The 27956-nt window shown below is 51.4% G+C and overlaps 2 protein-coding genes across 7 annotated transcripts; one reads left to right on the forward strand and one right to left on the reverse strand.

Annotated features, from left to right (window-relative positions):
• Window positions 1–25266, forward strand: Psap (prosaposin). Of its 5 annotated transcripts, none has more exons than XM_032888290.1 (15): window positions 1–124; window positions 14170–14303; window positions 15020–15094; window positions 16044–16169; window positions 16868–17065; window positions 17240–17383; window positions 18161–18217; window positions 19664–19672; window positions 20917–21048; window positions 22218–22313; window positions 22520–22799; window positions 22890–23047; window positions 23267–23347; window positions 23528–23635; window positions 24408–25266. In XM_032888290.1, exons 1-15 carry the CDS (start codon window positions 85–87, stop codon window positions 24441–24443), a joined length of 1674 nt encoding a protein of 557 aa, XP_032744181.1. In that variant the 5' UTR covers window positions 1–84; the 3' UTR covers window positions 24444–25266. The 5 variants fall into 5 exon arrangements, with proteins under 5 accessions (XP_032744181.1, XP_032744183.1, XP_032744182.1 ...); XM_032888292.1 differs by having other exon boundaries at window positions 22221–22313; XM_032888291.1 differs by having other exon boundaries at window positions 19667–19672.
• A 141-nt stretch (window positions 25267–25407) lies between these two features.
• LOC116886925 (cadherin-23-like) lies at window positions 25408–27907 on the reverse strand. 2 transcript variants are annotated; one of them, XM_032888404.1, is made up of 4 exons: window positions 27758–27907; window positions 27517–27639; window positions 27116–27220; window positions 25408–26357 (listed from the first exon to the last, which is right to left on the reverse strand). In XM_032888404.1, the coding sequence occupies exons 1-4, from the start codon at window positions 27905–27907 to the stop codon at window positions 26031–26033; spliced, it is 705 nt and encodes a 234-aa protein (XP_032744295.1). In that variant the 3' UTR covers window positions 25408–26030. The 2 variants fall into 2 exon arrangements, with proteins under 2 accessions (XP_032744295.1, XP_032744296.1); XM_032888405.1 differs by lacking the exon at window positions 27116–27220.
• Window positions 27908–27956: the final 49 nt, after the last annotated feature.

Here is a 27956-nt window from a genome sequence, read left to right on the forward strand (position 1 = left end):
CGTCTGCGGCGGGGTTGGGGCTAGATTTATATGCGCCTGGTCAGCTGACGATCTGCATTGCAGCCTGCGGAGTGAAGCGGCGCCATGTATGCTCTCGCTCTCCTCGCCAGCCTTCTGGTCACCGGTGAGCTTCAAAGGGTGCTTTGGTCTGAGAGAGAAGGACGCTGTTGCGTTCGCTGGATCCCAGGAACCCGGCAGTCCTCCCGCACCGGCCTCGCCCTCCGCTCGCTTCTCGGGGTGCGCTTGGCCTGGCCGCGCTGTGCGCAGGCGCAGATCGGGGCCGGTGCCTGAGGGGACCTGTGCGGGATTCTCTGAAAACCCGAGTGGGGACAACTGGGCGGGTGAGGGAGACGGCGTGTCCCGTGTGTGCAGGCCTTGTTTGTGCAAGGCCTTGCGGTTGACTACGCTTCTCCCTGGAATGGGGTTTGGGGGAGACGGGACTCGGTGACCTCTCCCGTCGCTGTGTTGTCCCTGTCCTGACGTAGGTGATAGACATGGCCTGGAGCCCCATCCTACAAGTCAGGTTGGCCCGTGACCTCTGCCCTAGACTGCACCGGTATAGGAGTTGCAGGAAGCGCTTGTGTGTCTGCCAGAACCGGGGGTGATCTTGGCATCTGTGTGAACTCAGCGTAGTGGGCCTTGGGGGCAGTTTTGTGCACTCCATTGCATGGGAACTCTAACCTTTTCTGTCTGACCTGGCAAAGCCATTGGCCAGCCTTTATTTTGTAGCAAGTGTTTATAAAATGATTCCGATAATTTTAGAAAGCACTGCGGGTTGCCGAGGCAGCGCCAGGGGACCCACTACATCACCTTGATTCTGGTTTGCTGTGGCGGGTCTGTCCTCATAAGTCTTCCCTTAGAGGGGCGCCTCTCAAGTTTGTTTTCAGGTCAAAGCCCACCAAAGGAAGTAGGCATCTTTAACTCTCAATTTCAGGGTCTGCTTATTTATAAGCCACTCAGTGTAGAAGGGGGCTCTCTCTAAGTCTGGCTAAGTACCCCTAAAGTGTTCTTAAACTCTTTTGTAGCCCATGCTAGCCTTGAACTTGCTACGCAGCTGGGAATGACCTTGAACTCCTGATCTTCTGCCTCCTAAGCGGGAGTTACAAGTGCTTAAAAGAAAAAGTTTTGATCCGGTTAGGGTAGTAAAACCTGTGATTTCAGCACTTGGAAGGCTGAGGAAGGAGGATCTTGAATTTGAGGTCAGCCTGGGTTACACAGAAAGAAAGCTCAAGGCTAGTCTGGACTATAGATTGAGATTCTGTTGCAAGAAAAATGAGAAGAAATGCACTTGGTCCTGCTAGTACTGTGTCATGCATAACTTGTGAGTTCTGACTCACCCACACCACCAAATCCAGACTTCTTTTTTTTTCTTTTTGGAGTGTGGGGCGTTGAACTTGGACCATAAATCCTAGTGTGGCAGATGAGCACTCTACCAAGTCACACTATAGCCCTTACCTGTTTCCTTTCGAAAAATTATTCCTAATGCATATGTAGTTCATTTGACCGGATTCTGGTTAACTGGGTCCCTTCTTCATTGAGTGCTTAGGTAGGTGGGAGGGTCCTATGATGGCCTTGGTCTAACTCCAGGCTCTTGGCTCCTTACGCCAAGGTCGCACTGATAACAGGAAGAAATGGTAGTTTGTCTTGACTCCACCATTGAGTTGTTGGTAAAGTGATGACTGTAGCCCACGTGTGCTCCCTGAGGCTGTCAGGGGTTATGGGCTCAAGGTGCCACTCAAACCCCAGAGAGTCCATAGCTTGCCTGCCTTTTATTGATGTTCTGGGTACTTAGAATGTTCCAGGTCCCATCCAGTCTTAACAGAGTCCTGGAGGTACAGACACTTGTTTTTGACTACTCTTCAGCCTTCCAGTTGGACTGCCTTTCCCACCCAGACGGAAAACAAAGGCATGCTAAAAGAATTAAAGGTCAATTTAACCTCTTCATAAGGAATGGGACAGGTGCCCGTTTCCAGGCCACACATGGTAGAAGAATGACTCGGATGGGTTTTTTGATCTGCAGAACACAAGTGCAGATGTGCGTGCCCCCTGCATCCAACACACACACAGAAACAAACTTATAAATATACTTATCTCCCCTGAAATCCTGTGCTGAGTGTTAATTTCATGCACACACTCTCCAGAGGCGGTGGCAGGCTAAGCCTGACCAGCACAGGGCATCATTTGTTGTCCGCAGGGCCAGCCCCCAACTCCACGGTGCATCTTGCCTGCTTGCAGGTAACAACTTTGCTCACCCAGTATCGGATCTTAGTGCAGTGCCAGGCCATGCAGTCGGGGGACTGCTCCAGTGGGAACAAGTGGGTCAGAGTTGACCAGCTGAGCATAGAGGTGGCATGGGGCAAATGCTCGCACCAAAGCTGAGGTGACCATGCTGTCTTTGAGGCCGTGGCTAACCTCTGACTAATGTCTGTGCGTTCTGAGGCAGTGTTCTCTGAGATGTTTTTGCACATGAGTTTGTAGCCTAGCTTGCTATAAGTAAGGAATAGCAACAGGAACCCCCAGTTTCACCTGCCAAGTTAATCCTGTTTAGCAAAGGTAGTGTGCTGGTTTTTTTTTTTTTTTTTTTTTTTTTTTAAAGACAGGTTCCTGCTTGTACCCCAGGCAGGCTGGCCTCTAACTTACCTTAGCCTTGAAGACAATCCTCCTGGTTTCACTCATGGGAGTGCTAGCATTACAGGCGTCAGCCATCGTTCCTATCTTCTGTTAGTTTTGTGTTTTGGCTGTCTGTGCAGTGTGGGGTATGCAGGCCAGAGGAGGCCATTAGGCCTACTCCATAATCCTTTTCTGTGTTCCCTTGGGATCATATCTCTCACTGAACCCAGGAGAGAGGCTGGTAGCCAGCAAGTCCCAGCCATCCTTCTACATCCCGCCCCCACAGTGCTGGCCAGGGTGTGGCCACTCCCTGTTTATGTGGGTGCTGGGCATCTGAACTCAGGCCCTGGGGCCTGTGCAGCAGAACCGAGCCATCTGCCCACCCTTCTTGTCAGGTTCTTGAAGTGTATTCGACAGGTGGTTTTGAAGTGTGTTGGATTTGAGTTAGATGGAATTGTCCAGGATAGAGGAGAACCTAACCCGTGTTTGTTTGTTTATGATGCTGTGAACTCAAAGGCCTTACATGTTCCTGGCAAGCACCCGAGGCTCTTAACTCCCATTTTCTCCTGTGAAACTGGATCATCCAGGCTCTTGGCAGGATCTGAAATGGACAGGAAGAGGAAGGGCAGGTTGTTACTCTATATAGGGTTGGGGATACTGCCTAATGACTGTTTCTGGGAAGTCCCTAAGGCCAAAGCCTGCCGCTTGGATAATGGCTGGCTGTTTTGCGAAGCAGGCTGTTGACAGGAATTCTGGAATACTGGCTTCTAGGCTCTAAGCCTTGTTTCCCAGCTGGCCACCAGGCAGGAAGTTAACAGATGTCCCACCTTGCCTGTTACTGGGGCTTGAACTCAGGGCTTCTTCTCACGAGCTAAGTAAGGAACAGCAATGGACTTCTGGATTTTCTGTACAAAGAACAGGCAAGAACACCAATTACATCGACCTGCTTGTTAGGTTTTGGTTTTGGTACCAGGCATTGAATTTAGGATTTTGTGTATACTAAGCTCTCCCATTGAGCCCCACCTCTAGCTCAGTCTTAATATTTATTTATTTATTTTTGAGACATGGTCCCAGTCACTATTGTTCTGGAACTCACTCTGTAGATCAGGCTGGTTATAAACTCCCAGAGATCCACCTGCCTCTGACTCCTGACTTCTGGGAATGAAGGTGAGTTTTATTGGGGGGGGGGCTCAAGGTCATCCTTGAACACAGATCCTCCTTTTTGGCCTGGATTACTTGCCGTACTACTTCAGTGCTGAGGCTATGGGTGTGTACTGTATCCCTGTCCCTAGTTTCAAATTACACTGTTTTATTTATTAATCTGTTTGATCGTAGTCCTGCAGATTGAAGCCAGGACCTTGAGAATGCTAAGTACTTTACTATGGACCTGGATTCCAGCAGCTTCCAGCTTTAAAATGTGGGTGCAGTTGGGCACAGTCTTGCAGGCTTTTAATCGAAGCACTTGGGAGGCATGGGTAGGTGAGTCTCTGAGTTTCAGGCCGGCGTGGTCTATGTAGAAGTCCAGGCCAGTCACTCTGCATAGAGAGACCCCTTTAATCCCAGCCTTCTGGAGCAGGGGCAGTTTCTTGAGTCCGTCCTGGTCTACATAGTAAAGATATATAGACCAAACCTGGGGGGTAGGTATAGTGGTTGGGTGGAGACCTCGGCAGTGTAAAAGCACTGCTTACTTCATTCATTGCCTTTTCCAAGCCCAGTGAGGGTTCAGACTAAAGTCCTATGGAGTCTAGGTTTTAAGACAGGGTTTGCCCTCTAGTCTTGGCTGGCCTGAAAGTCATTTGCACTCTTCCTGCCTCTGCCTTGTAAGTGGAGATTTGCAGGTGTGCAGAGCCACACTGAACTCTGAATCCAGGTTGGGTATGAAACAGTGGAGCAGAGCGGAATCTCATTGCCAACACTTCCTGCCAGGTACTTAACCTCCTGATTTCTTCATAAGTCACGGGTACGTTGGTACATTCTCACTTGCTGTCCTGAGAATTTCATCCATTATCTTGGCGAAGTACCGTTCCCTGTGCCACATCAATATTACCAGGTTCTCTGTTCTTGTCCCACCAGCAGAAGCACAGTGACCCTCTGCCCTTGGCTTGGTGATTTTCCCTGGCCTCTTTCATTTCAAAGGGTGCTGTAGATAAGCAATGAATTTAAATGACCTATTGATAATGTGTTTGTGGACATAATTACAGAGTTAGGAAAACAAGTTGTCAGCTAGCCACTAGGAAGTACCCTAGTTGAACCAGGTTTAACTACCAGGCTAGCCTTATGCCCCGTGGATCTCAACTGCTTTTAAGGTATCTAAACACTTGGATCTAATACCTGTTGTTATCAACTGGATCCTGGGGTTGGTCTGTTCAAGTCCCATGCCCTGCCTGATTCAGTGAACACTCCCTTTCTTCAGAATCTCACACACTGAGCTATACCCACAGACCCTCCAGAAATGGTGGCACAGGGCTGTTCTTGCTTCATGATTTTTTAGATGCAGAAAGGCGGTAGGAGAATTACAGTGAACCCCATGTACTCAGTGATCAGGTTGAGAAATTGGTTCTGAGAGTCGGTCTGCCAGTGACTCCTGCCTGGCCTGGGTGCTAACCGTGGACAACAGCGGCCCCTCAGCCCTGCTTGCTTGCTGTCTTTCTGATACCATCATTGAGAGCGCATCCACTCTGGCTGGCTTGTAGCTCACTGCGTTGCCCAGATTGCTCTGGAACCATTGGTAATCTTCCTGCGTCAACAGGAGTCACTCACACACTCCTCCTGCTCTCAATGCTTTTGATTTACAGAGGAGTTAGTTACAAAGACAGTATGGCCAGTCCCTGTAACCCCTCACCTAGCTAAATCTGTTTGTGTGCACTGCTTCCATTTTTGGCTTAAGCAACCTGGATTCATTCCTTCTAACTAAGGAGGCCGCTTGCTTCTTCCTGGAGGAGGAATCAGTTTGCTTTGTCATCACAGGATAGGCCGGCAGGGTGGGGCTTAGGGAAGACACTACTGACCAGATTGCAGACTTTGCAGGTTTTTACCAAATTACCCAGTAGTCTCATTTCCTGTTTTAGTATTCTTTTTTTTTTTTTCTTTTTTTCAGAGCTGGGGACCGAACCCAGGGCCTTGCGCTTGCTAGGCAAGCACTCTACCACTGAGCTAAATCCCCAACCCCCTGTTTTAGTATTCTTGTCTAGTTTTCATGTCACCTAGCTCTCTCTGTGTGTGTGTGTGTGTATGTGTGTGTGTGTGTCTGTCTGTCTGTCTGTCTGTCTGTGTGTAGTGGTCCTGGTGTTGATGTATTGGTAAGATGGCTCAGCATGTAAAAGTTCTTACCTCCAAGATTTGAGTCTGATATCACCCCAGGACTCACATAGTTGGGGGAGAGAACTGACTTGTAAATTTTCTGACCTCCACTTGCATGGACGCATGCCCACAGAGATTTTTATAAAAAGTGTGGGTGAGCTGAATCCTCCCTGGAGCATCGATGCGGGAACGCTGCTCTGAGCTAGCCCCACCTTGCCCCGAAGCCCTTGCAGCTTTGTCTTCCCCTGAGCTTAGTGGAAAGCCGCTCACTGTGTCTACAGCTTACACTGTCTATAGGCTCAGTCCCTGGGGCTCACAGGGTGAAAGGAAGAGAAACGATCCTCCCTCGGGTTGTCCTTTGACCTCCAATGCCTGCTGTAGTGAGAGTGTGTGCATGCACAAATAAATAAGAGACGTGATTAGGGGCGGGAGAGATATAGCCCAGTGGTTAGGAGCAAAGAGGACCAGAATTTGATGGCCAGTGTCTGCGTGGCCACTCACGGCTGGCTGTAGCTCTAGTTCCTGGGAAGTAGGTGCTGTTTCTTGGCCTCCACTGGCACTTCTCTGCTCACACAAACATATAAATAAAATACGTCTTTAAAAAATAGTGTCAGATCTCATTATCCTCGGAGCTTGGGATTGAGCTCAGGCTAGCAGAGTAGACTGAGACAGGGTGTTGTGTGGTTATGGCTGGCCTCGAACCAGTAGCAGCCTTACTCCCACTCTTCTAGTGTTGGAGTTAGAGCTGTTTGCCACCATACCTGGTCCGTCTGCTTCTCTGTCTTATTCTTCCTGCTCGTCCTGCTAGGCATTCAGTCACCTTACCACTGGGCTATATTCCCAGTTCTCTTATTTAAAGACAGGGTCTCAGTAAGTGTCAAAGGCTTGAGCCCTTGTCCTGTAGCCACGCAGGCCTTGAATTGGTTATCTTCCTGCCTCAGTCTGAATAGCTGAGATCATAGGCCAGTGTTCTCATGCTGGGCTCACCAAAGCTGTATTATCTGGATTAAATGTTCTGCTCTGAGGGTAACATTAAGACGTTCCTGGGAGTTGATGAATCCAGAGTGACTCTTTGGGCTGAGGTGAAATGCTAATTTTCATAGTCATTTGTGTTCAGGCCGGAGGGACGCCCCCTCCAGTGCCTGTGGGAGATAATTTTTCTGTAGGGTGTAGGACCCAGGAAGCGAGGTGAATCTGAAAAGGGAACCAGCATAATTTGGGGAAGTAATTTTCTCCACACTTCTAGAAATCAGCAGTTCTCTCTGGTTCTCAGTTTGGTTTCAGTGGGCGGTATGGGGGTGGGGGGGGCTTTGAGCAGACTGCAGTGATACATGAGAATGTCACCATGAACCCTGCCACTGTCCATGCTAGTGATAGAAAGAAACTAATTAGTTAAAGTTCCCGGGAAGGAGGAGAGGGTCCCTTTAGGACCCTTATGTGTAGAACTTAACTCAGGCTCCAGAGAGCTCTCGTTCTGTGGATGGATTGCTGCTGTCTGCATCACTCCTCTCGTCCCTCATGTGTGTGCATCAGCGATGCACACAGGTGGCTGTGTGTGGTTTGGGGGTGGGGGTGGAACCCAGTGTCTGTGCGTACTAGGCAAGCGCTTCACCACTGAGCCCTGTTTTCCTCCCCAAACCACTGGGCACAGCTGCTTCTGCGTTCAGTCGGTTAGACCACATGTCAGATGCTCCTGGAGAAGCAGTCGGTGTTATGAGGAGCCTACAGTATTCCTACCTCTCTTCCATTTCTCTGGGACCTGCTTTTGAGACTGTACCTTGAATAGCTTCTGGCCAGGGCCTGCAGCCAGAATATCTAGCCCTTTCCGAGGTGGCTCAAGTGCTTTCTACTCAAAGCAGGTTGGCTTAGTCCTCATGACAGCATGGGAGAGCCAAGCAACCAGCTTGAATGCGAGCCATTCTCGCAGCATGTTTTAGGTCAAGAGAGGACGGTTGAAACGTTAGGTTTCAGTTTTCAAACAAAGGAAGCCCAGAGTGACATTGTAGGTGGCACACTTGTGTCTGAGACCTTCACGGTGAGCAGCCCCACAACACAGATCAAGTTCAGATCTCAGCATTCCCCTCTTGGTGGGGTGTGTCGGGTGGGCCATCTTCAGAAGTGCCAGTGCCAGGGCTGTGTGGCTGGGTGTGCAGGGGTCCGTTCTGGTGGGCGGGGCTGACCGACTGAGTCTGTTTCTCAGCCTGCAACTTGCTGGCCCTGTCACGGAGCATTGGCGTGGGTGAGCAGCTCTCCTGAGGTTCCAGAGCCATGCCAAGGCTGTAGAACCATGCTGCTGTGTTCTGGCCCTTCCCTGTACTTTCTCACCCTGCTGGATCTTCCTTCAGGACTGGGCGTGCTCACGGCCAGGGCAGATTCAGTGTTATCTAAGTATATGGAAGTTCAGCTCATCACCTGATGTGTGGCCATTTGAAAAACATGCCTTGTCAGGACTTTTGTTTTGAGTTGGGCTCTTACAAAAGTCGGAACAGGCTGCACACAATTGAGGTTCTGTAAGCAGGACTCAGCAAGGAGACAAGTTGCAGTGCCAGTGAAGGCATCTGGAAGCCTGGCTGAGTGCAGAGACCGACACTGCTGTGTATCTATCCATTCCCCTGAGAAGTTTCTGCAAATGGGACTCAAGGCCACTCTGCCTCTCCTGTTTCTAGGCAACTCCGCTGTTGCCATGGTGATGCATTCCCCAGGCAGCAGATACAGTAGGCTGTGGAATGCCGTTGCTCAGGGAGGCTGAACATGTTCTCTTACTCCTTTGGTAATTAAATTCAATTTGTATTAGCACAGGTTACATAAAATTGTTAAAGGAGGAGGGCACAAGGATGCACGAGGACGGTCCAAGTTTAGTGGCTATTTGACGAATAGTGAGTGAGCAGGTGCATGCTCTAGACGGGTGGTGCCCTCAGTGGGGGCAAGCCTCATAAGATAAAGACTTGTGTGGAGATGTCGTGGTGAACAAACTGGTTGATTATGCATGCATATTATTAGTAGGATGTAGCTTCGACTGCAGAAACCAGGGATCTAGACTTAGAACTCCCGAAGTCGCATAAAATCGTCTAACATAGTCTCTCTGGAACCTGGTGGTCTAGAGACGCGGTCACACTTTGCATCCTTTCTTCCTTCTTATTTCAAGAGGGCTGATGAGCTTCCAGCCATTTCGTCTAAGTTTCACGTAAGATGATTAATGGCCTCTCATGAACAGACCCTGTTGCATAGACCCTACTGCAAAGTAGTCTTCTGTCCTGCCCTCGGGATGCTGGGAATGACTTGTCTTCTCTACAGAATAGTAGCTGTTGTAAGCAGTTGTAAGGCTTATTCTGATTTTAAAAGTGCCCCAGGAAAAACAGTTTTGTGCTGAAATGTAAATTCTAGAACATAAATTCTAGGATTCCCTTTGGGTTCCCACCCAGGCTCACAGTTTCCACTTGACCACGTAGATCTCAGAGCTCCCCAGGTACCAGAGGCCCTCATGCTTTTTGGTTTCGTGTCCACAGATGGTCTAGAGATGGTTCTTATTTTTGCAGATGATTGTGTGAGCAAGTTGTTAGTGTGCAGCCAGGCAGGGCGTTCGGTCCTGGTTGGTCTCAGCCTGCAGTCCTTATCCTTCCAGACAAGGAGAAGCTTCCGTGGTTTGGGGAAATGTCTGTACATGCAATGGCTTGCTGCACTGCAGTCCCCTGAGTAAGCACGAGGACCTAAGTTTGATCCCTAGAACCCGCAAGCCACCGACTGTGTCTAGTCTTAGCACGGAGGCAGAGACAAGTGGATCCTGGCTTTCTGGTCAGTCAAGGCAACAAGCTAAGACATGAGCCCCAGGCCCTAGTGAGAGAGAGGCCTTGTCTTACTCAAGATGAATGACTCCTGAGCAGTGACACACGTGATTGAACTTCACACATGCATGCACACTCGTGACATGCACACACGTGTGTATAAATAGGTTCCAGGAATGTTCCAAACATGGGAGTCGTCTGGTGTAGGGAGTTCCTCGAGGGTAATCAGCAGGTAGCTACTGCCCGGTGTTATGGTCACAATGGCAGTGTTTGTTTCTTGATGCCCCCTCCCCCCCATTCTGACTTGTGTGGAATTTGTTTAGCTCCTGGCAGGTGTCCTGGTCTCACTTCCCTTTCACTCTTGGGGATTGGGGTCCATGGCTAACAGTCACTGGGGTTGTTGGGTTGCAGTTGTTGGGTTACAGATCTCTGTGCTCCCGTGTCTGATAAAATACATGTCCAATTCTAGTCAGGAAAATGGGTCACCAGGGGGACCTGCTGCTGTCACAGCTGCAGATGACAGTGGCACTCACCGTGTGACTGATGTTTTACAGGTGTCAGGTAACGCTTGCAGATTCCTTGAAGCAGGTACTAGTAACACCTCATGTGCAGACTTAAGAGACTGAGGTCTCCAGGGCGTATGACTGGAAGTGAGTTCCACTCCGGTCAGGCTGGCATGGCATAGGGTGTCAGTTACAGTCCCCGAGAGATGAAGGGCTGGTGGTTGTGGTGAGCTCAGGCAGTTAAGTGTTTGTGTGTGATTAGATCATCTTGATTCTTCAGTCCTTTGACATCAGAAGGTGTGCACACACAAGCTTGGAAGAGCAGTGGCTCACTTAAGGCTGTTTGGATAGCAAGTGACAGAGCTAGAGTGGGAGGCAGGTCATGTCTCCTCTGTGTCACTAATTAGACATTGCTCAGTGGTGGTGATGGGTCTAAGTCTCAATCCTAAGCTTTAAGTCTTTCAAGATGGCTAAAGAGCGCCTGGACCACACAAAGTTCTGAGCAGTGCTAGCCTCCCAGGCTTCTGTTTTGTGTATGTGTGGGAGGGGTGGAGGGTGGTGGTGGGGTGTACATGCGCCATGGTGTGAGTGTGGGTGTTCTCCCGCCTTGTGAGTCCCAGGCATCTGACCCAGGCTGTCAGGCTTGGCAGTGTGCACACCTTAGACATTGATTCATTTTGTTTTGGAGACAGAATCTTGTTAAGAACCAGCTGGCTTCCATAATCCCCCTGCCTCAGTCTCCCAATTACTGGACTTTCAGGTCTAAACTCCTACACCTGACTTGTATGAATGAGTGTTTCTATGTATGACACTCATTCCACAGTGTGTAAGTTGTGAGAGTCCATTCTTTCCCCACACCCCACCCGTGATTCCTGGGGATTAAATTTAGGTCATCAGGCTTGGCAGTAAGCACCTCTTTGCCATCTTACCAGCTCTCTGGAGTGTTTTGAGTCTAGCTTCTGGGGCTGCTATGAAACCGCTCCTGGCAGCTATTTTTAATACTGTATAATTCTGTTGATACCTAGTTTTATGTTGGGTTATTTTGTTACTACGTTATTTGCCAGGACTGAGGATTGAACCTGGTTCCTACATGTGCTAGGCAAGTACTCTGTTTGCCACTGAGTTCTATCAACCTTCGTGAATAGCTTCTGTTTCGTTTGAGACAAGGTCTCACTGTGGTCCTGCCATTGCCTCCCAGTGCTGGGTGGGATTAAGGTTGTATCACCAAGCCCAGTCTTGGTTTTGAGTTTTTGAAACAAGGTTTTCTAGGAGTACTAGGCTAGTTTTGTACTTACTGCCCCAGGCTAGCCCCAGTAGTCCTTCCTCAGTCTTCAGTGCTGGGATTACAGGCTTGTGTCACCATTGTTATTTAGACAGGGTTTCATTCACTTGGTAGTCCTGGTTGGTCTGGGACCATGGTGTGTGTGAGTGAGTGTGTGTGTGTGTGTGTGTGTGTGTGTGTGTGTAGCGTGTTTATCCTTTGTTAGCCTCACAAGGGCTAGGAGTAAAGCTAAAGTCCGATATGGTGGCATACTTCTTCAGCTCAGCCTAAAGGAGGCTGAAGCAGGAGGATTTGAGTTTGAGGCCAGCCTGTGCTCTACATAGAGGCCTTGTCTCAGAAGACTGAAAGGGGAAGGGAGAACAACAGTGTCCACCCCACCCAGAAAACCGCTGCAGCCTGGCCTTTGGTTCCTGGGCCAGGCCCTTGAAGTGTAGAGTTTAACTTGTGTGCTGAGTGCTGTTCACATCTACAAGGACATGGAGAACAGCTGTTGAATCAGACCCCGCTAGGAGCTCAGGCAAACAGTCTAAGAACGTTCTTAGAGGTAGCTGGCCAACCGCTGGAGAAGGAGGTTAGTTTTAAGAATTGAATGTAGGAGGGGAGAATGGGGGCCAGAATGTGGCCTGGGAATATAACTCATCAAAAAGGGGTTTGGATTCATTTTTTGAAAAAGATTGTGTGTGTGTGTGTATGTGTGTGTGTGTGTGTGTGTGTGTGTGTGTGTGTGTATGTGTGTGTGTGTATGACTATGGGTGCCCATGGAGGTCAGAAGAGTTGGATCTTCCTGAAGTGAGTTAGAGGTATTCAAGTCTGCTGCAAGAACAGTGTGTGGTATCAGCTACTGAGCCATCTCTCCAGCCCTGGGTAATTATTTTATAGTTAGTGATAAATACCCCGGGGGTTGGATGTCAGTGCCTAGCAAGGCCACCCAGCTCTTTCCTTGGTATGTCCCTGGTTGGATTAAGGATGGTCCTCTGCTTTTAGTTAGTTGCACAGTGCTCTGGGGTCTAGGAACACGCAGAACAGCTCCATTCCTCTGTCTAGGCAGGGCAGCTTCCTCGCCTGTTTGAAAACCACCATGCGTGCCTCTGAGATCATTTCCCTGCTCTCCTATGGTGTGGATCCTGGCGCCTCAACTCGGACTGTCAGTCAGGCTTGCTGTCAAGCACCTTTATCCACGGACGCAGCCCCTTCCCCACATCTCTCTGCTTGTGAGATAAGAGGCTCACAGCTCAGACCACCACCCCGCCCCTACCCAGTGTATGGTTTATAGGCGTGCCACCACAACTCAGTGTTCCTATTTCGCTTTCTGAGGGGTGCTCTGCCATCTGGGTCTTCCCTTTTCTCCGCTGTAGCCTTAGGTCTTGTGGTTAAAGCGCAGATGTGAGCCTCTGTCTGTGCCCTCAGATCCCTAGCCACTGCTGGGATGTTGCCCATAGGGCGGCGGACATCTGTCTTAGGGACAGCTCACTGGCTAGTGTGCCGGGATTGAGTAAGATGCTGGGTCTGTATCCCGGTACTTTCAGACCTCAGTCACCAGGCCAAGCACATGGTTTCTGTGTCAAGTTCCTGGAAGGCAAAACAACCACAGGGTCTGCTGTGGCTCGGGCTTGTGAGAGCAGGCTATGTTCCCAGAGACCTGGTGGCTTGGTCATTATAGCACGTCCTTGGTGAACATGGAAGTAGGCGGTGTTAGCAGTCAGCGTGCTGCCTTCCTAGTCTGCTGGGGCTCGAGCCTGCTAGCCTCTGGGTCCTCATTTGCCTGACACTGGCCGCCATTTTCCCTCCCTGGCAGCACTGAGCCATGCATTTTGTGTTGGAACACGGCCCTGTAGCTCATTAGCTCTGAGGGACTTGGGGCCAAATGGCCCCACTATTCTTTTTCAGCCTGGTCGGCCTCTGGGAAGTTGAGCTTGAGAGCAAGATGCTTTTGTAAACTGGGATGTGCGTGTTGTGTGTGTGCTTGCACACGTACACATGTGCACATGTGGGTGTGCATGTTTGGTGGCCAGGAATGCTGGAGAAGATACAGGATGGGTGCTGATGTCTGAACAGGTGTGGCTGTCAGGCTTGTGAGCTGGGTCAGACTGCTGCGAGACCTTGAAGGAGCTCCAGCAACGGACATGTCATTCATTCCCTTAGTCTTTAGCAAGAGCCTGCTCATGGGTCCCTGTGCGGGGTACGTATTTGTGGGATGCAGGCGTGGACTCCCTGGGTATCCAAGGTGAGATAGTGTGACTGAGGGCCATAGGTTTTCCTGTTTGGTTGAAGCCATGTGCCTCTTGTTTCATCAGAGGTTGGTTGGTTCAGCGTCCTGATATCTGCCCGAGTTTGGTCCTCATGCTATCTCATCTTCCGTGTCTGATGAAATCCTGAGTAGCCCAGGCTGGTCTCAAACTCATCATCCCCTGCTTCAACCTCTTGAGTGCTAGGATTACTACAGTCAGATTTTGAGGACTCAAAACCTGACACTGTTTCTAAGAGCTACATAGGACACATGCCTCCTGTCAGTCCCACGACTAAGGACAGACTCTACCTTGCAGCCACTCTGTGATGCACTTTGCATTTCTTGGGCTAGTGAGGGCCCAGAGATGGCTCAGCCGGCAGGCAGAGCTAGTTCTTAACCTGCGTACTTATGTATTGGGCCTGTTGGAAAGGAGCCCCTTTTCATGTGCTTTTCTTTCTCCCTTAGCTCTGACCAGCCCTGTCCAGGACCCGAAGATCTGCTCTGGGGGCTCAGCAGTAGTGTGCAGAGATGTGAAGACGGCGGTGGACTGTAGGGCTGTGAAGCACTGCCAGCAGATGGTCTGGAGCAAGCCCACAGCAGTGAGTGCCAGCTCCATGCTGCCGGTTGCAGCCTCCCAGGGTCCACAGAGCTCTTTGTCCTGTTCTCCTTGGACACAGGACCTGCCCCCGACTGTGCTCAGCTTACTTTTCCCGCCCCATAGGCACCTTGTCTCTCGTGGCCTCACACTCCCTCCCCTGTGGGCCCTCAGAGTCTCATCTTCCTTGTCCTTCCCAGGCTGAGCACTGTCTGAGCCCTGAGAAGGCTGTCTGCCATTTTATTCCCAGCTGTGACCACACTGGGAAGATGTCTGCCTTTATGTTGATGGTGATGGATGGGACATGCTGTAGGGCTCTGAGGAGTGCAGGGAGATGGGTAGACTTCCCATGCATTCTTCTCTGTACCTCAGAGACTAAACAGAGAATGACAGGGCATTCTAGGACCCACGAGGGGGTTGCGGGGGAAGGGATGGCTTGAGTTTGCCTTGGTGGAGATTGGGTTCTGATAGTCCCAATTTTAGAAAGAGAAGAAAACTTGATTAAACATGGTCTAATTAATCACTCATTATCCTGTGGCCAAGACTATCTAATGTTTGCTTTCAGAAGGGGTTGAGTGTTGTTTTCTCAGTAAGTTTCCTGTGCATTGAGTGGGGGCCGCAGACTTCTGAGTCAGAAGCTGGGTAGTGATTAGAATAGCACCTGCGGGAGGCGGGGCCGGGGCAAAGCAGAACTTTCTCTGTCTCGCTCTTTCCTCTTAGAAATCCCTTCCTTGTGACATATGCAAAACAGTTGTCACCGAAGCTGGGAACTTGCTGAAAGATAATGCTACTGAGGTAAGAAGAGGGTGGGTGTGGGCTGTGATGGAGGCTGGGGGTCTCTGGTCCAGAGAGTAGTGTTGGCCGAGGGGTGGCACACACTGATGTCGGACTTACAGGACATACAGGCTTGGCGGTGCAAGTCTGTTTTGTTCATAAAGATTTCATTTTTTTTTTTTTTTGGTTCTTTTTTTTGGAGCTGGGGACTGAACCCAGGGCCTTGCGCTTCCTAGGCAAGCGCTCTACCACTGAGCTAAATCCCCAACCCCTCATTTTTAATTTTTAAAGATTTATATAAAATTCCTTTTTATGTGTATGAGTGTCTTGCCTGCATGTATACTTGTACCATCTGTGCGACTGGTGCTCAGGAAGCATAGAATTCCTTCCTCTTTTCCTACCTACTTTCCTCCCTCCCTCCTCCCCCCTCCCTCCCTCCCTCCCTCCCTCCTTCCTTTCTTCGAGGCAGGGTGTTTCTATCCCAGGCTGCCCTCAAACTCAGTTATGCCTGATTCTGCCTTCAGAGTGCTAGGATTAAGGCTCCAGCCCTGGCTGTTAACCAGAGTCTTGCTAGGTAGCCCAGGCCTTCCTTGAACTCGCTGCCTTTTTGGCCTTGGCCGTCCGAGTGCTGGAATTATGGGCCTGTGCCGCCACACCAGCTTACATACTGTCATCTGTGTGTATGCACTTGTGATGTGGGGTTTACTCATCCGTGTGTGGGCATGTGGAGGCTGAGGTTGACTCCTCCCTAAGCAGGGCCTTGCTGTTTCAGCTAGACCGACTGGCCAGCTACTGCTTTGGATCTGCCTGTTTTGATACACAAACTTAATTGCCCACCTCCCCCCAGCACTGGGGTTTGGGGTACACTTTGCCAGCCCTGGCTACTGTGTATATGGATGCTGAGGGTACAAACTTGGGCCTTCTTGATTGTTGCTGGAGTCACTTTTGCCTTGTGCGTGTCCTCTTGCAGGAGGAGATCCTCCATTACCTGGAGAAGACCTGTGCGTGGATTCATGACTCCAGCCTGTCAGCCTCTTGCAAGGAGGTGGTTGACTCTTACCTGCCGGTCATCCTGGACATGATTAAGGGGGAGATGGTAGGTGACTGGGCAAGGTCCTTTAAGGCACTTCTAGGGCCCAGACGGGAAGCTGTGCTTGTGTTCATGGCTTCAGGCTTCTCCTGTAGGTCTTCTTCGTAGGGCTCCTTGCACAGGCAGTGGGGCTAAGAGTGCCAAAGATGGGGCGGAGGGTTTGTGAGGAAGGTGTGCATGGGACCCCCAAAGCCTTCCGTGCCCCATGGAAGGACAGCTTGCTAGGAGGGGTGGTGGCGACAGATTCACATTGTGTTCTTCTGAAGGATAAATGGACTGGCCTTGGAGGGGGTACAGGAGCTTGAAGGACTGGGGACGTCTTCCGGGTCTCTGAGAAATGGGGAGTGGAGTCTCTTTGCCGAAATGGCCGTGCCAGGAAGCAGGTCGAGTGGGATAGAGTTGAGGTGGTCACAAGTGTGAGTCACAGTAGGAGATGAGGAGTTGTGAGCCGCATGGGAGATGAGTGCCTGAAATCAGGGGGGTGCATTAGGTTGTAGCTGTGCACTGGCCGTGACTCTTTACTCAGCTGACTGAGCAGCAGTGACATTGGGGCGCTGGGAGGCCTGCAGGTGACTGTCCTATTCTTCCTAGATACACCGAGTAGTGTAGCTTCTTTTTAATGGACACAGGGGAGGAGCTGACTGGATGGCGGCAGGCTGCTCTTGCCTGTGGGAAGGGCTCTCAGCCGTCTCCTTCCTTTCCAGAGCAACCCCGGGGAAGTGTGCTCTGCGCTCAACCTCTGCCAGTCCCTTCAGGAGTACTTGGCCGAGCAAAACCAGAGACAGCTGGAGTCCAACAAGATCCCGGAGGTGGACCTGGCCCGCGTGGTTGCCCCCTTCATGTCCAACATCCCTCTCCTGCTGTACCCTCAGGACCGTCCTCGCAGCCAGCCCCAGCCCAAGGTTAGCTGAAGGCGGGTGGGGTGGGGGTGAGTGTAGCAGAACCAGAGTGAGTTCAGGCAGCCGCTGAAGAGAGAGCCTGACTCTCAGGCACACCGAGCCTGTGCGGCTAGTGCTGTGGCCGCTCCCGAGGTGTGGCGGGCATTCTACCTGAGCTTGCTGCTGCTTTGCCTGCAGGCTAACGAGGACGTCTGCCAGGACTGTATGAAGTTGGTGACTGACATCCAGACTGCTGTGAGGACCAACTCCAGCTTTGTCCAGGGCTTGGTGGACCACGTCAAGGAGGATTGTGACCGCCTCGGGCCAGGCGTGTCTGACATAGTAAGCCTGGGTACCTCATGGTTTGGATAATGTTCTGAGCTGGGGTGGCAGCAGGTCATGACCTCCCAGTGGCTCTGAGGAAAGTGCATCAGGGTGCCCCTTTCCCTGGCTGCGTTCAGCGAGACCTAGATCTAGTTTTGGTTAGTTGAATCTGCAATGGAGGAAAATCACTTTGGTAAAGCTTTTTTTCCCCCCTCTGTCACCGTGTACACTAGAGACACCACTCACAGCACGTGTACGGCTGTCCGAGGACAACCGTGGGTCCTCGGGGATAAACCTCAGTTTGTCTGGATCCATGGCATCCCCTTTCCCTTAATGAAGGGCTGCGGTCTGTGAATGAGGCTCACTGTTGTCTCCCCAGGAAGTGGGTTGACCGATGAGCAGCTCGAGGGGCATTCAGCTCTGGTCTCAGAACTCCGTGCCCTGGGGGCCTGTGAATGGCTTTGGAAGATTCCTACCAGGGTTTTGCAACTATGTTCTCTATCTTGCTAATAATAATGGTCGCTCTGTGGCCTTGGGAGGTGTTTGGGCTGTCAGACACTGAGGACTGCTGGGTCTTTTGTTCTGACATTTCTACAATTTTATTTTTTTTCATAGGGGGTAGAATAACCAAATTGCTATATTATCTTAGAAAATCTTGCGGAGACACTTAGACCTATTCTGGGAACTTTCCTGTGTAGCCCAGGCTGGCCTCAGCCTCTAGTCATTGGGGTTATAGGCTCGTCCATGTCTGTCTGCAAGTCATCAGTGTGGTGAATTGAACCTTTCTCTCCGCAGTGCAAGAACTATGTTGACCAGTATTCTGAGGTCGCCGTCCAGATGATGATGCACATGGTAGGTGTTGAGGGCTTCTGCTCAGTGTCTGCATTGGATGACTCCATGCTCTGGGGTCCCCCTTTTCCACTTGACAGTCAGAGTAAACTCTGTTCAGCAAACTCCTCCTCATGATCCCAGCCCATTCTCCAACCACAAAGTCTTCCTTAGCTGCTCCTTAGCTGTGGTCCTGGACTGCCTGCGGTGGCTGTCCTGGTAGCCTGGGTCTGCTAGTCCGTGCATGCATGAGCTGGCTGTCAGATTGCTGAATTTTGGGATCTGTATAGGGGCAGCACCACTAAGCGGGTGGGAGATTTCAAAGGCAGTCTGTGTTCTGGGTCAGGAAGAAGGAGTCAGCTACTCGGTTCCCTAGCTCCTAAACTGGCATTTGATATTGTCCCGTGGTGGGGTGGGGCTCACTGCCTGTGCGAGGTGGGACACATGGAGCACAAGGGACAGCTAGAGTGTTGTCAGTGCCGGCAGAGCTGAGTGAGCGGGTGAGATGCCCGGTCTCCTGTCTCACGGACTGTCATGAGTCCTTACTCACACTTGAACCTGGGCCCTTTACTGACTGCTTCGTGTAAACCATCCAGCTGCTGGGCTAACCTGCTGCCCAAGCCGCCCATCTGGCCGGGTGGCTTGTTTGGGATCATTGCCCATGCCCCAAACATCTAAAGGCAGCTTGTAAAGACCTCCATGGTAAAGATGCCCTTTGATGTGAAGTGGCCTGGTAAGCTGCTTCCTTCAGGGTAACTATCGTTTCCATTATACTGGGGGAGGTGTTTTTAAAGCTTTTCTCTATCAAATTATTTGGGTTTTGAAAACAGACCAGTGAAATCATTTTATATGCCATCTGAGACAAATGCCTTTTTTATAAAAGGGGAAATACTTGCCTTTTCCCCTAAAAACATTGGTCTCATTTTCTAGTTTTTCCTGGTTGTGCCTGCCTGTACCCCCCAATGCTGGGATTAAACGACCACACCCAGCTGGTTATTACCCTTGCATGTGGCTACATATTAAGCCAAAATGTGGATAGAAGATATTTCATATGACCATTTTTATGACCTTTGTGACTGCCTTCGGGGTGACAGCATTCTTAGAGCCACCCTGTTTGTCACTTACGATAACTGAAGCTGGAATTCCCCAACCAAAGCCCGGCAGCTGTCCTGAGGCTGGAGTTTGCTCTGTGTAGCCCTTAGGAAGGCCAGAAAGCTCCGATCAGCTCTGGGTGTAGAGGCCCTTCACGAGGACAGTTTCCAGCAGCTACAGTGCATGCCTGTCCCTTCAGGGCTGGACTAGCTCTAGGCCCCATCCACATCTCACTGCCAGGCCAGGCTGTTGTCCTTAACTGAGATGACATCCCTGGGTCAGGTTAACTGCTTGATGGTTGTTTTAATTTCTCTTAACTGCTGTGTCCTTTCCTTTCTCTTATTGTCTCCTCCGATTTCCTGTTTTTTTGTTCAACAGCAGGATCAGGTATGTGACAGAATTCGCTTGTGGTAGTGGTCTGCTGCTTCTAGTTGTCGGCTCTTCCTCTTTTTTTTTTTTTTTTTGTTATTTTGTTTTTTGTTTTGTTTTTGCTTTTATTTTTTTATTTTTGGTCTGGTCTGGTGAGCTCTGACGGGTACCGGGAAGGGTCTCTCCATATGTCCTTTCCCTCAGGTTGAGCACTTCAGGTGTAGCTACCACATAGCACATCGCTTGTCACCAGGGTGGTGGTGGCGGGATCTTAGCTTCCTTGAGTGAAGGCCAGACCCCTGGCAGAACACCTTGTATCTCTCACAGTGCGTGGCATTGCATGACTTAGTGCTGTTCCCCTAACCCAGTGCTTCTGCATGAGCCAACTAGATGCAGACAGTGCCCTGGCCTACTGGACGGAGAGCCTTGTACATGGCCTCTCAGCTGTGGCTTCTACCTTTAGAGGATGGGCCTTGGGGCTCCTAGAGCCTCATGGATGGCATGCTGTGGGAATCAGTGTTCACACTGGCCGAGCCATTGCCCCTGCGGATCTGTTCTGAGTCCTGCATCCAGGCTCTCAGGCTTGAGTTCTAGATGCTGGGAGGCATTTGAATCTCACAGGGGCGGACTTAGATGGAAATGCCTGAATTTTCACTTATGCTGTGCTTCAGAGAGATAGGCCCCCTGAATCTTGGCACCCCCCCCCCCAAAAGAAAAAAAGGTTTTGTACCTTTATTCTCACTCTGACATCTATCTCCCAATCTTAAGATGCGTTAAAGACAGAGTTTAGGACATCTGCCCTCAGCTGTTCATGGTCTTGTTCTCAGCATCCCTGCTCCCGAGCTGGGTTCAGCTGAGGGCTGGCTGCAGTTGGTTCACACAGTACTCAGGTCTGTGGAAGGGGCTTGCTCTTGGCTTTCACAGTGAGATGGTCAGAAGAGGGGATCTGTGTGAAGCCCTCGTGATGAGGTGCCTCGTCAGCTCGGGTCCTGGGCTCTCACATGTGCTGTGTACAGTTGTGAACACAGAACATGACTTTAGGGAAAGCGGCCTTTCTTCCCCCTTAGTGTACCATTTTAAAACAGGGCTGTGTGTCCACGTGGTTTTGATTCTGACATGGTCACGTGGGCTTTCTGTGAGATCACAGGTCGTGTAGTCCCCATCCAGAGAGCTGACTTCTGACAGTGAGCCATGCTAGTCTGCTGCCCACAGGGTTTGAGGGCAGCACACAGGCTGTCTAACAGAGGCTGTGCTTTCCTCAGCAACCCAAGGAAATCTGTGTGATGGTTGGCTTCTGTGACGAGGTCAAGAGAGTGCCAATGAGGACTCTGGTCCCTGCCACTGAGGCCATCAAGAATATCCTCCCTGCCCTGGAGCTGACGGACCCCTCTGAGGTACCTTCTGTTGCTGTTCTCGGCTGACTGGAACTGATACCCTCCCCTTCCGCGTTGTCACGTCCTCTCTGGGCCCTGCCTGCCTTCGGAATGTATCTCAAGCTGAGACCTGGAGCAGTTCTGAGTGCCCATAATCTAGTTCCCAGCCCCATGCTTTTGGGGAACTCTTATTCTTCAACAGACCCTGCCAGCTCCAGGCTCCACATGTGCTTCCTGGGTCTTGTCTCTCAGAGCCACAGCACAGACTGGCGGCTCCCAGAACACATGCTGAGGCTGTGTACATATGCCTGTGTGGGTGTACATAGGCAGTACTGTGTCCTTAGAGCCTTCCTTGGCTAGGGTATACTACGTATTCCACAATGGATCTCCATTGAATGTACCTGGGTCAGGTAGTATTCTGGTATCCCTGTGTTCCTGGGATATAAGTGTCTGTTCAGGACCTGAAGCCTTCACACAAAGAAAGCTATGTGCATTCTTCTGGTTCAAGAACGCTCATGGTGTCTGGCCACCAGCTTTCTTCTGTTCCATCTCCTGGGCACACTGCTCTGGTTCTAGGACACCCGTGGCTTCTGGCCATCAGCCATCCTGTTCTGTCTCCCTTGTCCTCAATGCATAGCAGCATGAAAGGGTAAGGCTTCTGATGGAGTAAGAGAGTTCGTTCTCCCCGTGAACACCAGATGGGGAGAAGGCAGAGTCGTCAGGATTAGAGGTTCTGGTCTTTCTAAGACAGCAGAGACAGGAGACATAGGTATGGAGGTTTCCTCCAGAACCACATTGCTCGGGGTGGACTCCAAGCAATAGTTTCAGGTGGCAGTGAGATTTCAGGACTGAGTCCTCGAAAGGTAGATACACCGCCTGCCATCTACATGATCACAGGGTGGCAAAGTGAAATGCCCAGGGGACAGCTGTGTCAACACTTGATGCAGTATGGGACTAGGGTGGTTTTGGGTGTATAGGGACTGTAGAAGGTGAAGGAAAGGGGCGGGCTTCCCGCCATGTAGATCAGGGATTGCACCTTGGCACTGAGGAAGCTGCCCTCACCTTGCATTTACGAGGCAGTGGCGGTGGATGGAAGGCTCTTGGTCCTGTCCTTTTTGCTATTCTGTGATAAGAGCATGCCTGAGGGGTCAGGCCCCAGTCTTAAAACACTCTCATCTTGTCATTCACAGCAGGATGTGATCCAGGCCCAAAATGTGATTTTCTGCCAAGTTTGTCAGCTTGTGATGCGCAAGTTGTCTGAACTGATTATCAACAATGCCACTGAGGTATGCCACCTCCTTGTGTGGGGGAGGGGAGGCGTGCTCTGTACTGCAGTCAGAAGGTGCCCTGTGAGTCATCTCCTGGCAGATGCTCACCCCAGTACCCAGGAGGGAGGTCTCTAGGGGAGGGCTGTAGCACCTGAATCTTAACTAGCAGGTTTAGTATCTCCTCTTTCTGTCTAGCCCCATCTCATGAGCCTTCGCTGTTTTAGGAACTTCTAATTAAAGGTTTGAGTAAAGCCTGCTCCCTGCTCCCTGCTCCTGCTTCAACCAAGTGCCAGGAAGTGCTGGTAACATTCGGCCCCTCCCTGTTGGACGTCCTCATGCATGAGGTGAACCCGAACTTTCTGTGCGGTGTGATCAGCCTCTGTTCTGCCAGCCCGAATTTGGTGGGGACCCTTGAACAACCTGCAGCAGCCATTGTATCTGCACTGCCCAGAGAGCCTGCACCGCCAAAACAGCCCGAAGAGCCCAAGCAGTCTGCACTGCGCGGTAAGTCCAAGGCACGCCGTGCGAAGGAGGAGCCGCTGTTGGCTAAGAGGCACCTTGCCAGTGCTGAGCCCTTCGTCCTCTTTCCTGTAGCCCATGTGCCTCCTCAGAAGAACGGGGGGTTCTGCGAGGTGTGCAAGAAGCTGGTCATCTATTTGGAACATAACCTGGAGAAGAACAGCACCAAGGAGGAGATCCTGGCTGCACTTGAGAAGGGCTGCAGCTTCCTGCCAGACCCTTACCAGAAGCAGGTATGGGCATGACCGTTCACTGCTAATGTCCCAGTGTGCAGGGGGACCTCTGTGCTCTAGGCCTAGAGGCTGGGAGGCTGAGAGGCTCATGGAGCCGTGGAAGAAGGCCCTGGGGTAGTGATCAGCCTCTGGACCCTGGGCTCTGAAACATCAGGGTCTCTGATGGAATGTCCAGCTCCGTGGACAGCCAAGACTGACCCATGTCCCTTTCCTTGGCAGTGTGATGACTTTGTGGCTGAGTATGAGCCCTTACTGCTGGAAATCCTTGTGGAAGTGATGGATCCTTCCTTTGTGTGCTCGGTAAGCCCTGAGATGCCTGTGCCTTGTAGCTGCGTGGGTGTGGTCTAAGTGGGTGGAGTCTAGGTGGGTGGAGTGGGGCAGGGAGCTGAATGGGTGGCCTCTACCAGATGCTAAGAGTGCTTCAGTCTCAGATCTGAACGGGGCTTGGTATGTCAGCTCATTTCCCGTCTTGTCATACAGAAAATTGGAGTCTGCCCTTCTGCCTACAAGCTGCTGCTGGGAACCGAGAAGTGTGTCTGGGGCCCAGGCTACTGGTGTCAGAACATGGAGACTGCTGCCCGATGCAATGTGAGTGTCCTAGATGGCTTCTACAGAGTGGCTGGGCTCGCCTTATGCAAACAGAGTCACAGCTCTAACTGCTCTTGTCGGGGATGACACATGGGCATGTGTGACAACTTTAGGAGCTGGTTCTCTTCTCTCACCAGTGTTTGGTCCTGGGGACCGAGCTCAGAGTGTGAGGCTTGTGTGCTTCTTGTCCTTTGAGCCATCTCAGTGTCCCCTAGTATTTTCTCACTCATCAGCTTCATGCACAGCCACTAGGAATCGCATCAAACCTGTAGGGCCCATGGCCCCTGCCTCTGAACAAGTCCCCACGGGTCCCAGGGGATACTTCCTGGCCGAGGCTTAGCTCAAGCCTTAAGCCCTGATTCTGAGCAGCCCTAGAGGCCAGGCCTGCTTTCCCTAATGGGGTGTTGGCCTTGGCCTCTGGCGCAGAAAGCTTTGTCATTCCTTCTCATGCTGGCTGGACTGCACATCGTGGCCCATGTTTAGCATGGGGGCCCGAGGCTGCCCCTCTTGAGCTTTTCCTAGTTGGCTTTATTGCCACTGGGTAAGATTTTTCAGTCAAGCAGCGGGATCTGGGGGTCAGTGATTCTGGACCAGGGTTTTAAGATATCTCAAAGCTCAGAGCCACAGGTCCTGTTTTGATAGTATTCTAGGTTCTTAGCATCCGTGGCTTCAGTAAAACCAGGTCACTTCTTTGGACTGATGCTGACAAGGAGTGAACCATGAATGTCTGTCTTGTATGGCCTAACTAACCTGTCTCCTTTTCTCCTCCCAGGCTGTCGATCATTGCAAACGCCATGTGTGGAACTAGCTTTCCAGCTTGCAGAAGTCACCTACTTGTGGGTCTAGGGTAATGAACACATAGATCTATTTGACTTAATAAGTAGGAGCCCCCTTTTGTCTTCCCCCATCTCCTCTCCCTTACTATAGCATTTCTGTCACGTAAGAGGCGCTGACAGCCACTTCCGTGTCCCATTTCTGCTCCAAGGATGAGGACACCTTGGGCTTCAGCTCCCCGGCTGCCCTTTTCACCCACCTGCTGGAGGGGGGTGGTGAGCCAGAGGGCAGGAGCATGTGCTGAGCCCTTTCTCGGTGTGTAGGGGATCATGGCCATCTCCTAGTGTGAGGGAGCTGCGCAACTTCCTGTGGTACCAAGGAGTTTAATTTGGATGCTTAGAAGCACAGAGTGATCAGGCCTTTAGAGTGTGGGATGGCCATTGCCCCCGCACAGAGACTTGAGAAGCACCTGCTGCAGGTGGCTTGCTTGGGACGTTGCCGTCCCTGGTCAGCCTTCATTCTGCTTTCCCGTCTTCCCATCTGCCTTGTTGGGGATCTGTGGGGTAGGGTGGGGAGGGGGAACTTCTGAATGTAACTTGCCTGTGCCGTGTGACAGTCGTGGGCCTGATCTTTTGTTCGTGAGGCCCATAAATGGGGTCTCTGCCTGGCTGTTTGGGGTCCCATACGCCTTTCCTACCCGTAGCTCTTGTTGAACTGCTTGTTCACCTCATGGGTGTAAGAATCGTGGATCGTTCTGGTGAGGAGACAGCCAGCAGGATGGGCATGTGCAGTTGAATGGAGCTAGATTTTGTTTTGCACTAAAGTTTCTGTGACTTAATAAAATTCTGTTAACCAGATCTGGGCTTGTGTTTCTTTGACACCTCAGTCAGAAGAGAATGGGTTCTGGGCCTACCCCCCGCTTCAGCTCCTAGCAGCCTCTCCTGACCAAGAGGTTCCCTCCCTCCCCCAGAACCTTCATATGTCACCAAGGCAGTGTATTGCTGGTTCCATGTGAGTTGCTTTTCTTTTTAAACAGAGCATTCCAGAAACTTTGACTGAGTATCAGTTAAACAGAACCTGGAGGAAATCTTGAGGGGATAACTTAATTTAGAAAAGGGATACACACAAACACTCTATATTCAAAACCCAGGGGACATCAGTCATGTCAACTGGGCACCTCAAGACGATGAGGGGAGATGGGATGGACGCTTGGTTGCCTCATCCACGTGTGTGTGCAGGGGCAGGGAGCCGCCCGGATGTCCAGAGGCAGAAGTACAGTGGGGCTTGAACTGAGGCGGGGTGGGTCAGCTGGGTTGTCAGTTCTGTGCTGGACCCCTGTTCCTTGGAGGCATCGGGAAGAGCCGAGCTGGTCTTCAGTCTCTGGGGCTTCCCCAGCGCTCGTCCTTGCCTTGTCCTTAGACACTTAGCATTTTTAAAGTTTTCTTAAAAAAATAACCAATTTTATGAAGGTAGAGATCAGATGCTGAATCAGTTTCTGGCAGGATGCAATTCTGAGCAACTGTGCAGGCTGCCAGGGCCAGCCCAGGGTCACTCACAAAGGCTGCTGCACTGGGCGAAGGGCCAGCCATGGCCCTGCTTCAGCAGCAAGCCTTGCTGTCCGTCACAGTTCCGTGATTTCCAGGGGGCTCTCCATGATGACGTCTCGAAGCTTATGCAGAGGGGTGGACTTGGCCGACTCAGTGCGGGCATTGCGTTCAAAGGCAGTGGCTTCAGAGGCTGTCAGAGTCTCCAGTGATCGGTCCAGCCCCTTCTGGTCGTCCTCAGGCAAGCTGTTGAGATCAGTGGCCAGCAGTGTGCCCGTGCTACCGTGAACTATGTGGATTCCATCTGGCCCCTTGAGCTCCGTGGGTGGCTTGTGTCGGAAACGGAGGCTGCCCTGGCCTGGGCTGTGGTCGCCAGGCTCCTCCTCCAGGTCAGTGTGGATCAGCTGCAAAAAGAGGGACACCATCATGACTGAAACTACAGTGAGCTGAGGGCTATGCCTGGGATGTGAGCATGAGCAGGTCACCCCAGAACCACACTGGCTGTGATCCGCCGTGATCTAACAGGCCGGCCGGCCTTCTCAGATTGGATTTTAAAGGTTCACCGCCTGTCCTCAAGCACATGGGTATCAGTCTGGACACCACTGTGGTATCTATGTGGGTCTGTGACCAAGCTGACAGGAAAGCATGACTAGGTAGAATCTCTCTCGAGAAGTAGGAGGAGCACTTCCTGCTGCAGGCTTTCTGTCCCCTTCATAGCATACGCCGGGGTGGAAATGGGCATTTTGGGGAAGCCAGTAGTGTAACTCAATCTCTAGTGGCTGGAACAGTAGCCCAGGATAGGCAGGCCTGCCTGGCCCTCCTGACCTGTTTCTTAAAGTAAAGGCCCCTTAGAAGGTGGTTTGGGGTTAAGAACCACTGCTTTGAGGCCACCTCATTTCTAGGAAAGACCCCACAGGATCCAGACATCACAACCTCCTTTCTGACTTCCTGGAGCAGCTCTTGGGTTTGGCTGCTAGGATATCGAGAGAAGAGCAGACAACTCCCAGTAATGAGAGAGAGAGAGAGAGAGAGAGAGAGAGAGAGAGAGAGAGAGAGAGAGAGAGAGAGAGAGAGAGAGAGAGAGAAGAATATGAATGAACACACATCCCCAGGAATGGGGCACACCACACAAGTTTTCCCGCTCCCGAGGCTACCTCACTACCTCGGAGATGGAGGAATGGCAGGAGGAGGCTTTTTGTACCATCCGTTGTGCAAAGAGTTTTTTGAGCCGTAGGTAATCCTCCAGGACCACCTTCAGCAGCGAGCCCTGAGGGAGGGAGAAGGTTAACTCCCCACTTAGGCTGGTGCCTGCCCTGCCCCTTACATGCCCATGGCAGTCACGGTGGTGCAGGTGTCTGGTCCTAATGCAGAGAATGGGAAAAGCCTGGAAACCGAAGGCCTAGATCTAAAGACACCACAGGTTCCCGAGCCTGATAACCCTAGTGCCCAGACTCCTTCAGTCCTGAAAGAAGTCAGGTCCAGATAAACCAGCTCCTTACATCTTTGAGTAGGGATCAAATTCAGACAGGGCCTGGGTACTGGACCCAGCAGGACAGGGCTCACCTTAATAGGTCCTTCTCGAATGATCTGACCCAGCTTGGCTATGTTGTCATACTCCTGGATGGCTGCCCGCAGGTATCTGTCATCTTCGGGTTTGACTGCCACGGGCTCACGTCCAAAAGTTCCCTGGGGGAGAGGGGGCATTGGCTGGAGCAGAGAGGTTGACAATCATAGGCAGACGGGGTAGGGAACCACCCTCCAAAGCCCTGAGCTTGGCCACAGGCTGCTTGCTACCCTGGCTCACATGGGTGCGGGTGGGGCTGTTCCACAGGTCTGCGATCTCACTCAGGTTCTCAGGGAGGTCATCCTCGTGTTCAGCCTGTGCAGCCAGCTCCAGGTTCCGGCAGAAGGGGTCCAGCCACACAGGGTTGGCTCTGCAGTTGGGGAATGGCATAGGGTAGCCAAGAGGCCTTCATAGCCTTGCCTCTAACACTGCCCATTCC

Source organism: Rattus rattus, chromosome 18, assembly GCF_011064425.1.
Source record: "Rattus rattus isolate New Zealand chromosome 18, Rrattus_CSIRO_v1, whole genome shotgun sequence".
NCBI classification, from domain to species: Eukaryota; Metazoa; Chordata; class Mammalia; order Rodentia; family Muridae; genus Rattus; species Rattus rattus.

Bases quoted from the DNA above. Each gene is read 5' to 3' on its own strand.
- Psap (XM_032888290.1), top strand. From the start codon at position 85: ATGTATGCTCTCGCTCTCCTCGCCAGCCTTCTGGTCACCG. The intron at 22,314-22,519 runs GTATGCCACCTC...TCGCTGTTTTAG, and splicing joins TTATCAACAATGCCACTGAG to GAACTTCTAATTAAAGGTTT. The intron at 23,636-24,407 runs GTGAGTGTCCTA...TTCTCCTCCCAG, and splicing joins AGACTGCTGCCCGATGCAAT to GCTGTCGATCATTGCAAACG.
- LOC116886925 (XM_032888404.1), bottom strand. From the start codon at position 27,907: ATGCCATTCCCCAACTGCAGAGCCAACCCTGTGTGGCTGGACCCCTTC. The intron at 27,640-27,757 runs GTGAGCCAGGGT...CCTCTCCCCCAG, and splicing joins ACAGCCCCACCCGCACCCAT to GGAACTTTTGGACGTGAGCC. The intron at 26,358-27,115 runs GTAGTGAGGTAG...CTCTTTTTGCAG, and splicing joins GCCATTCCTCCATCTCCGAG to CTGATCCACACTGACCTGGA.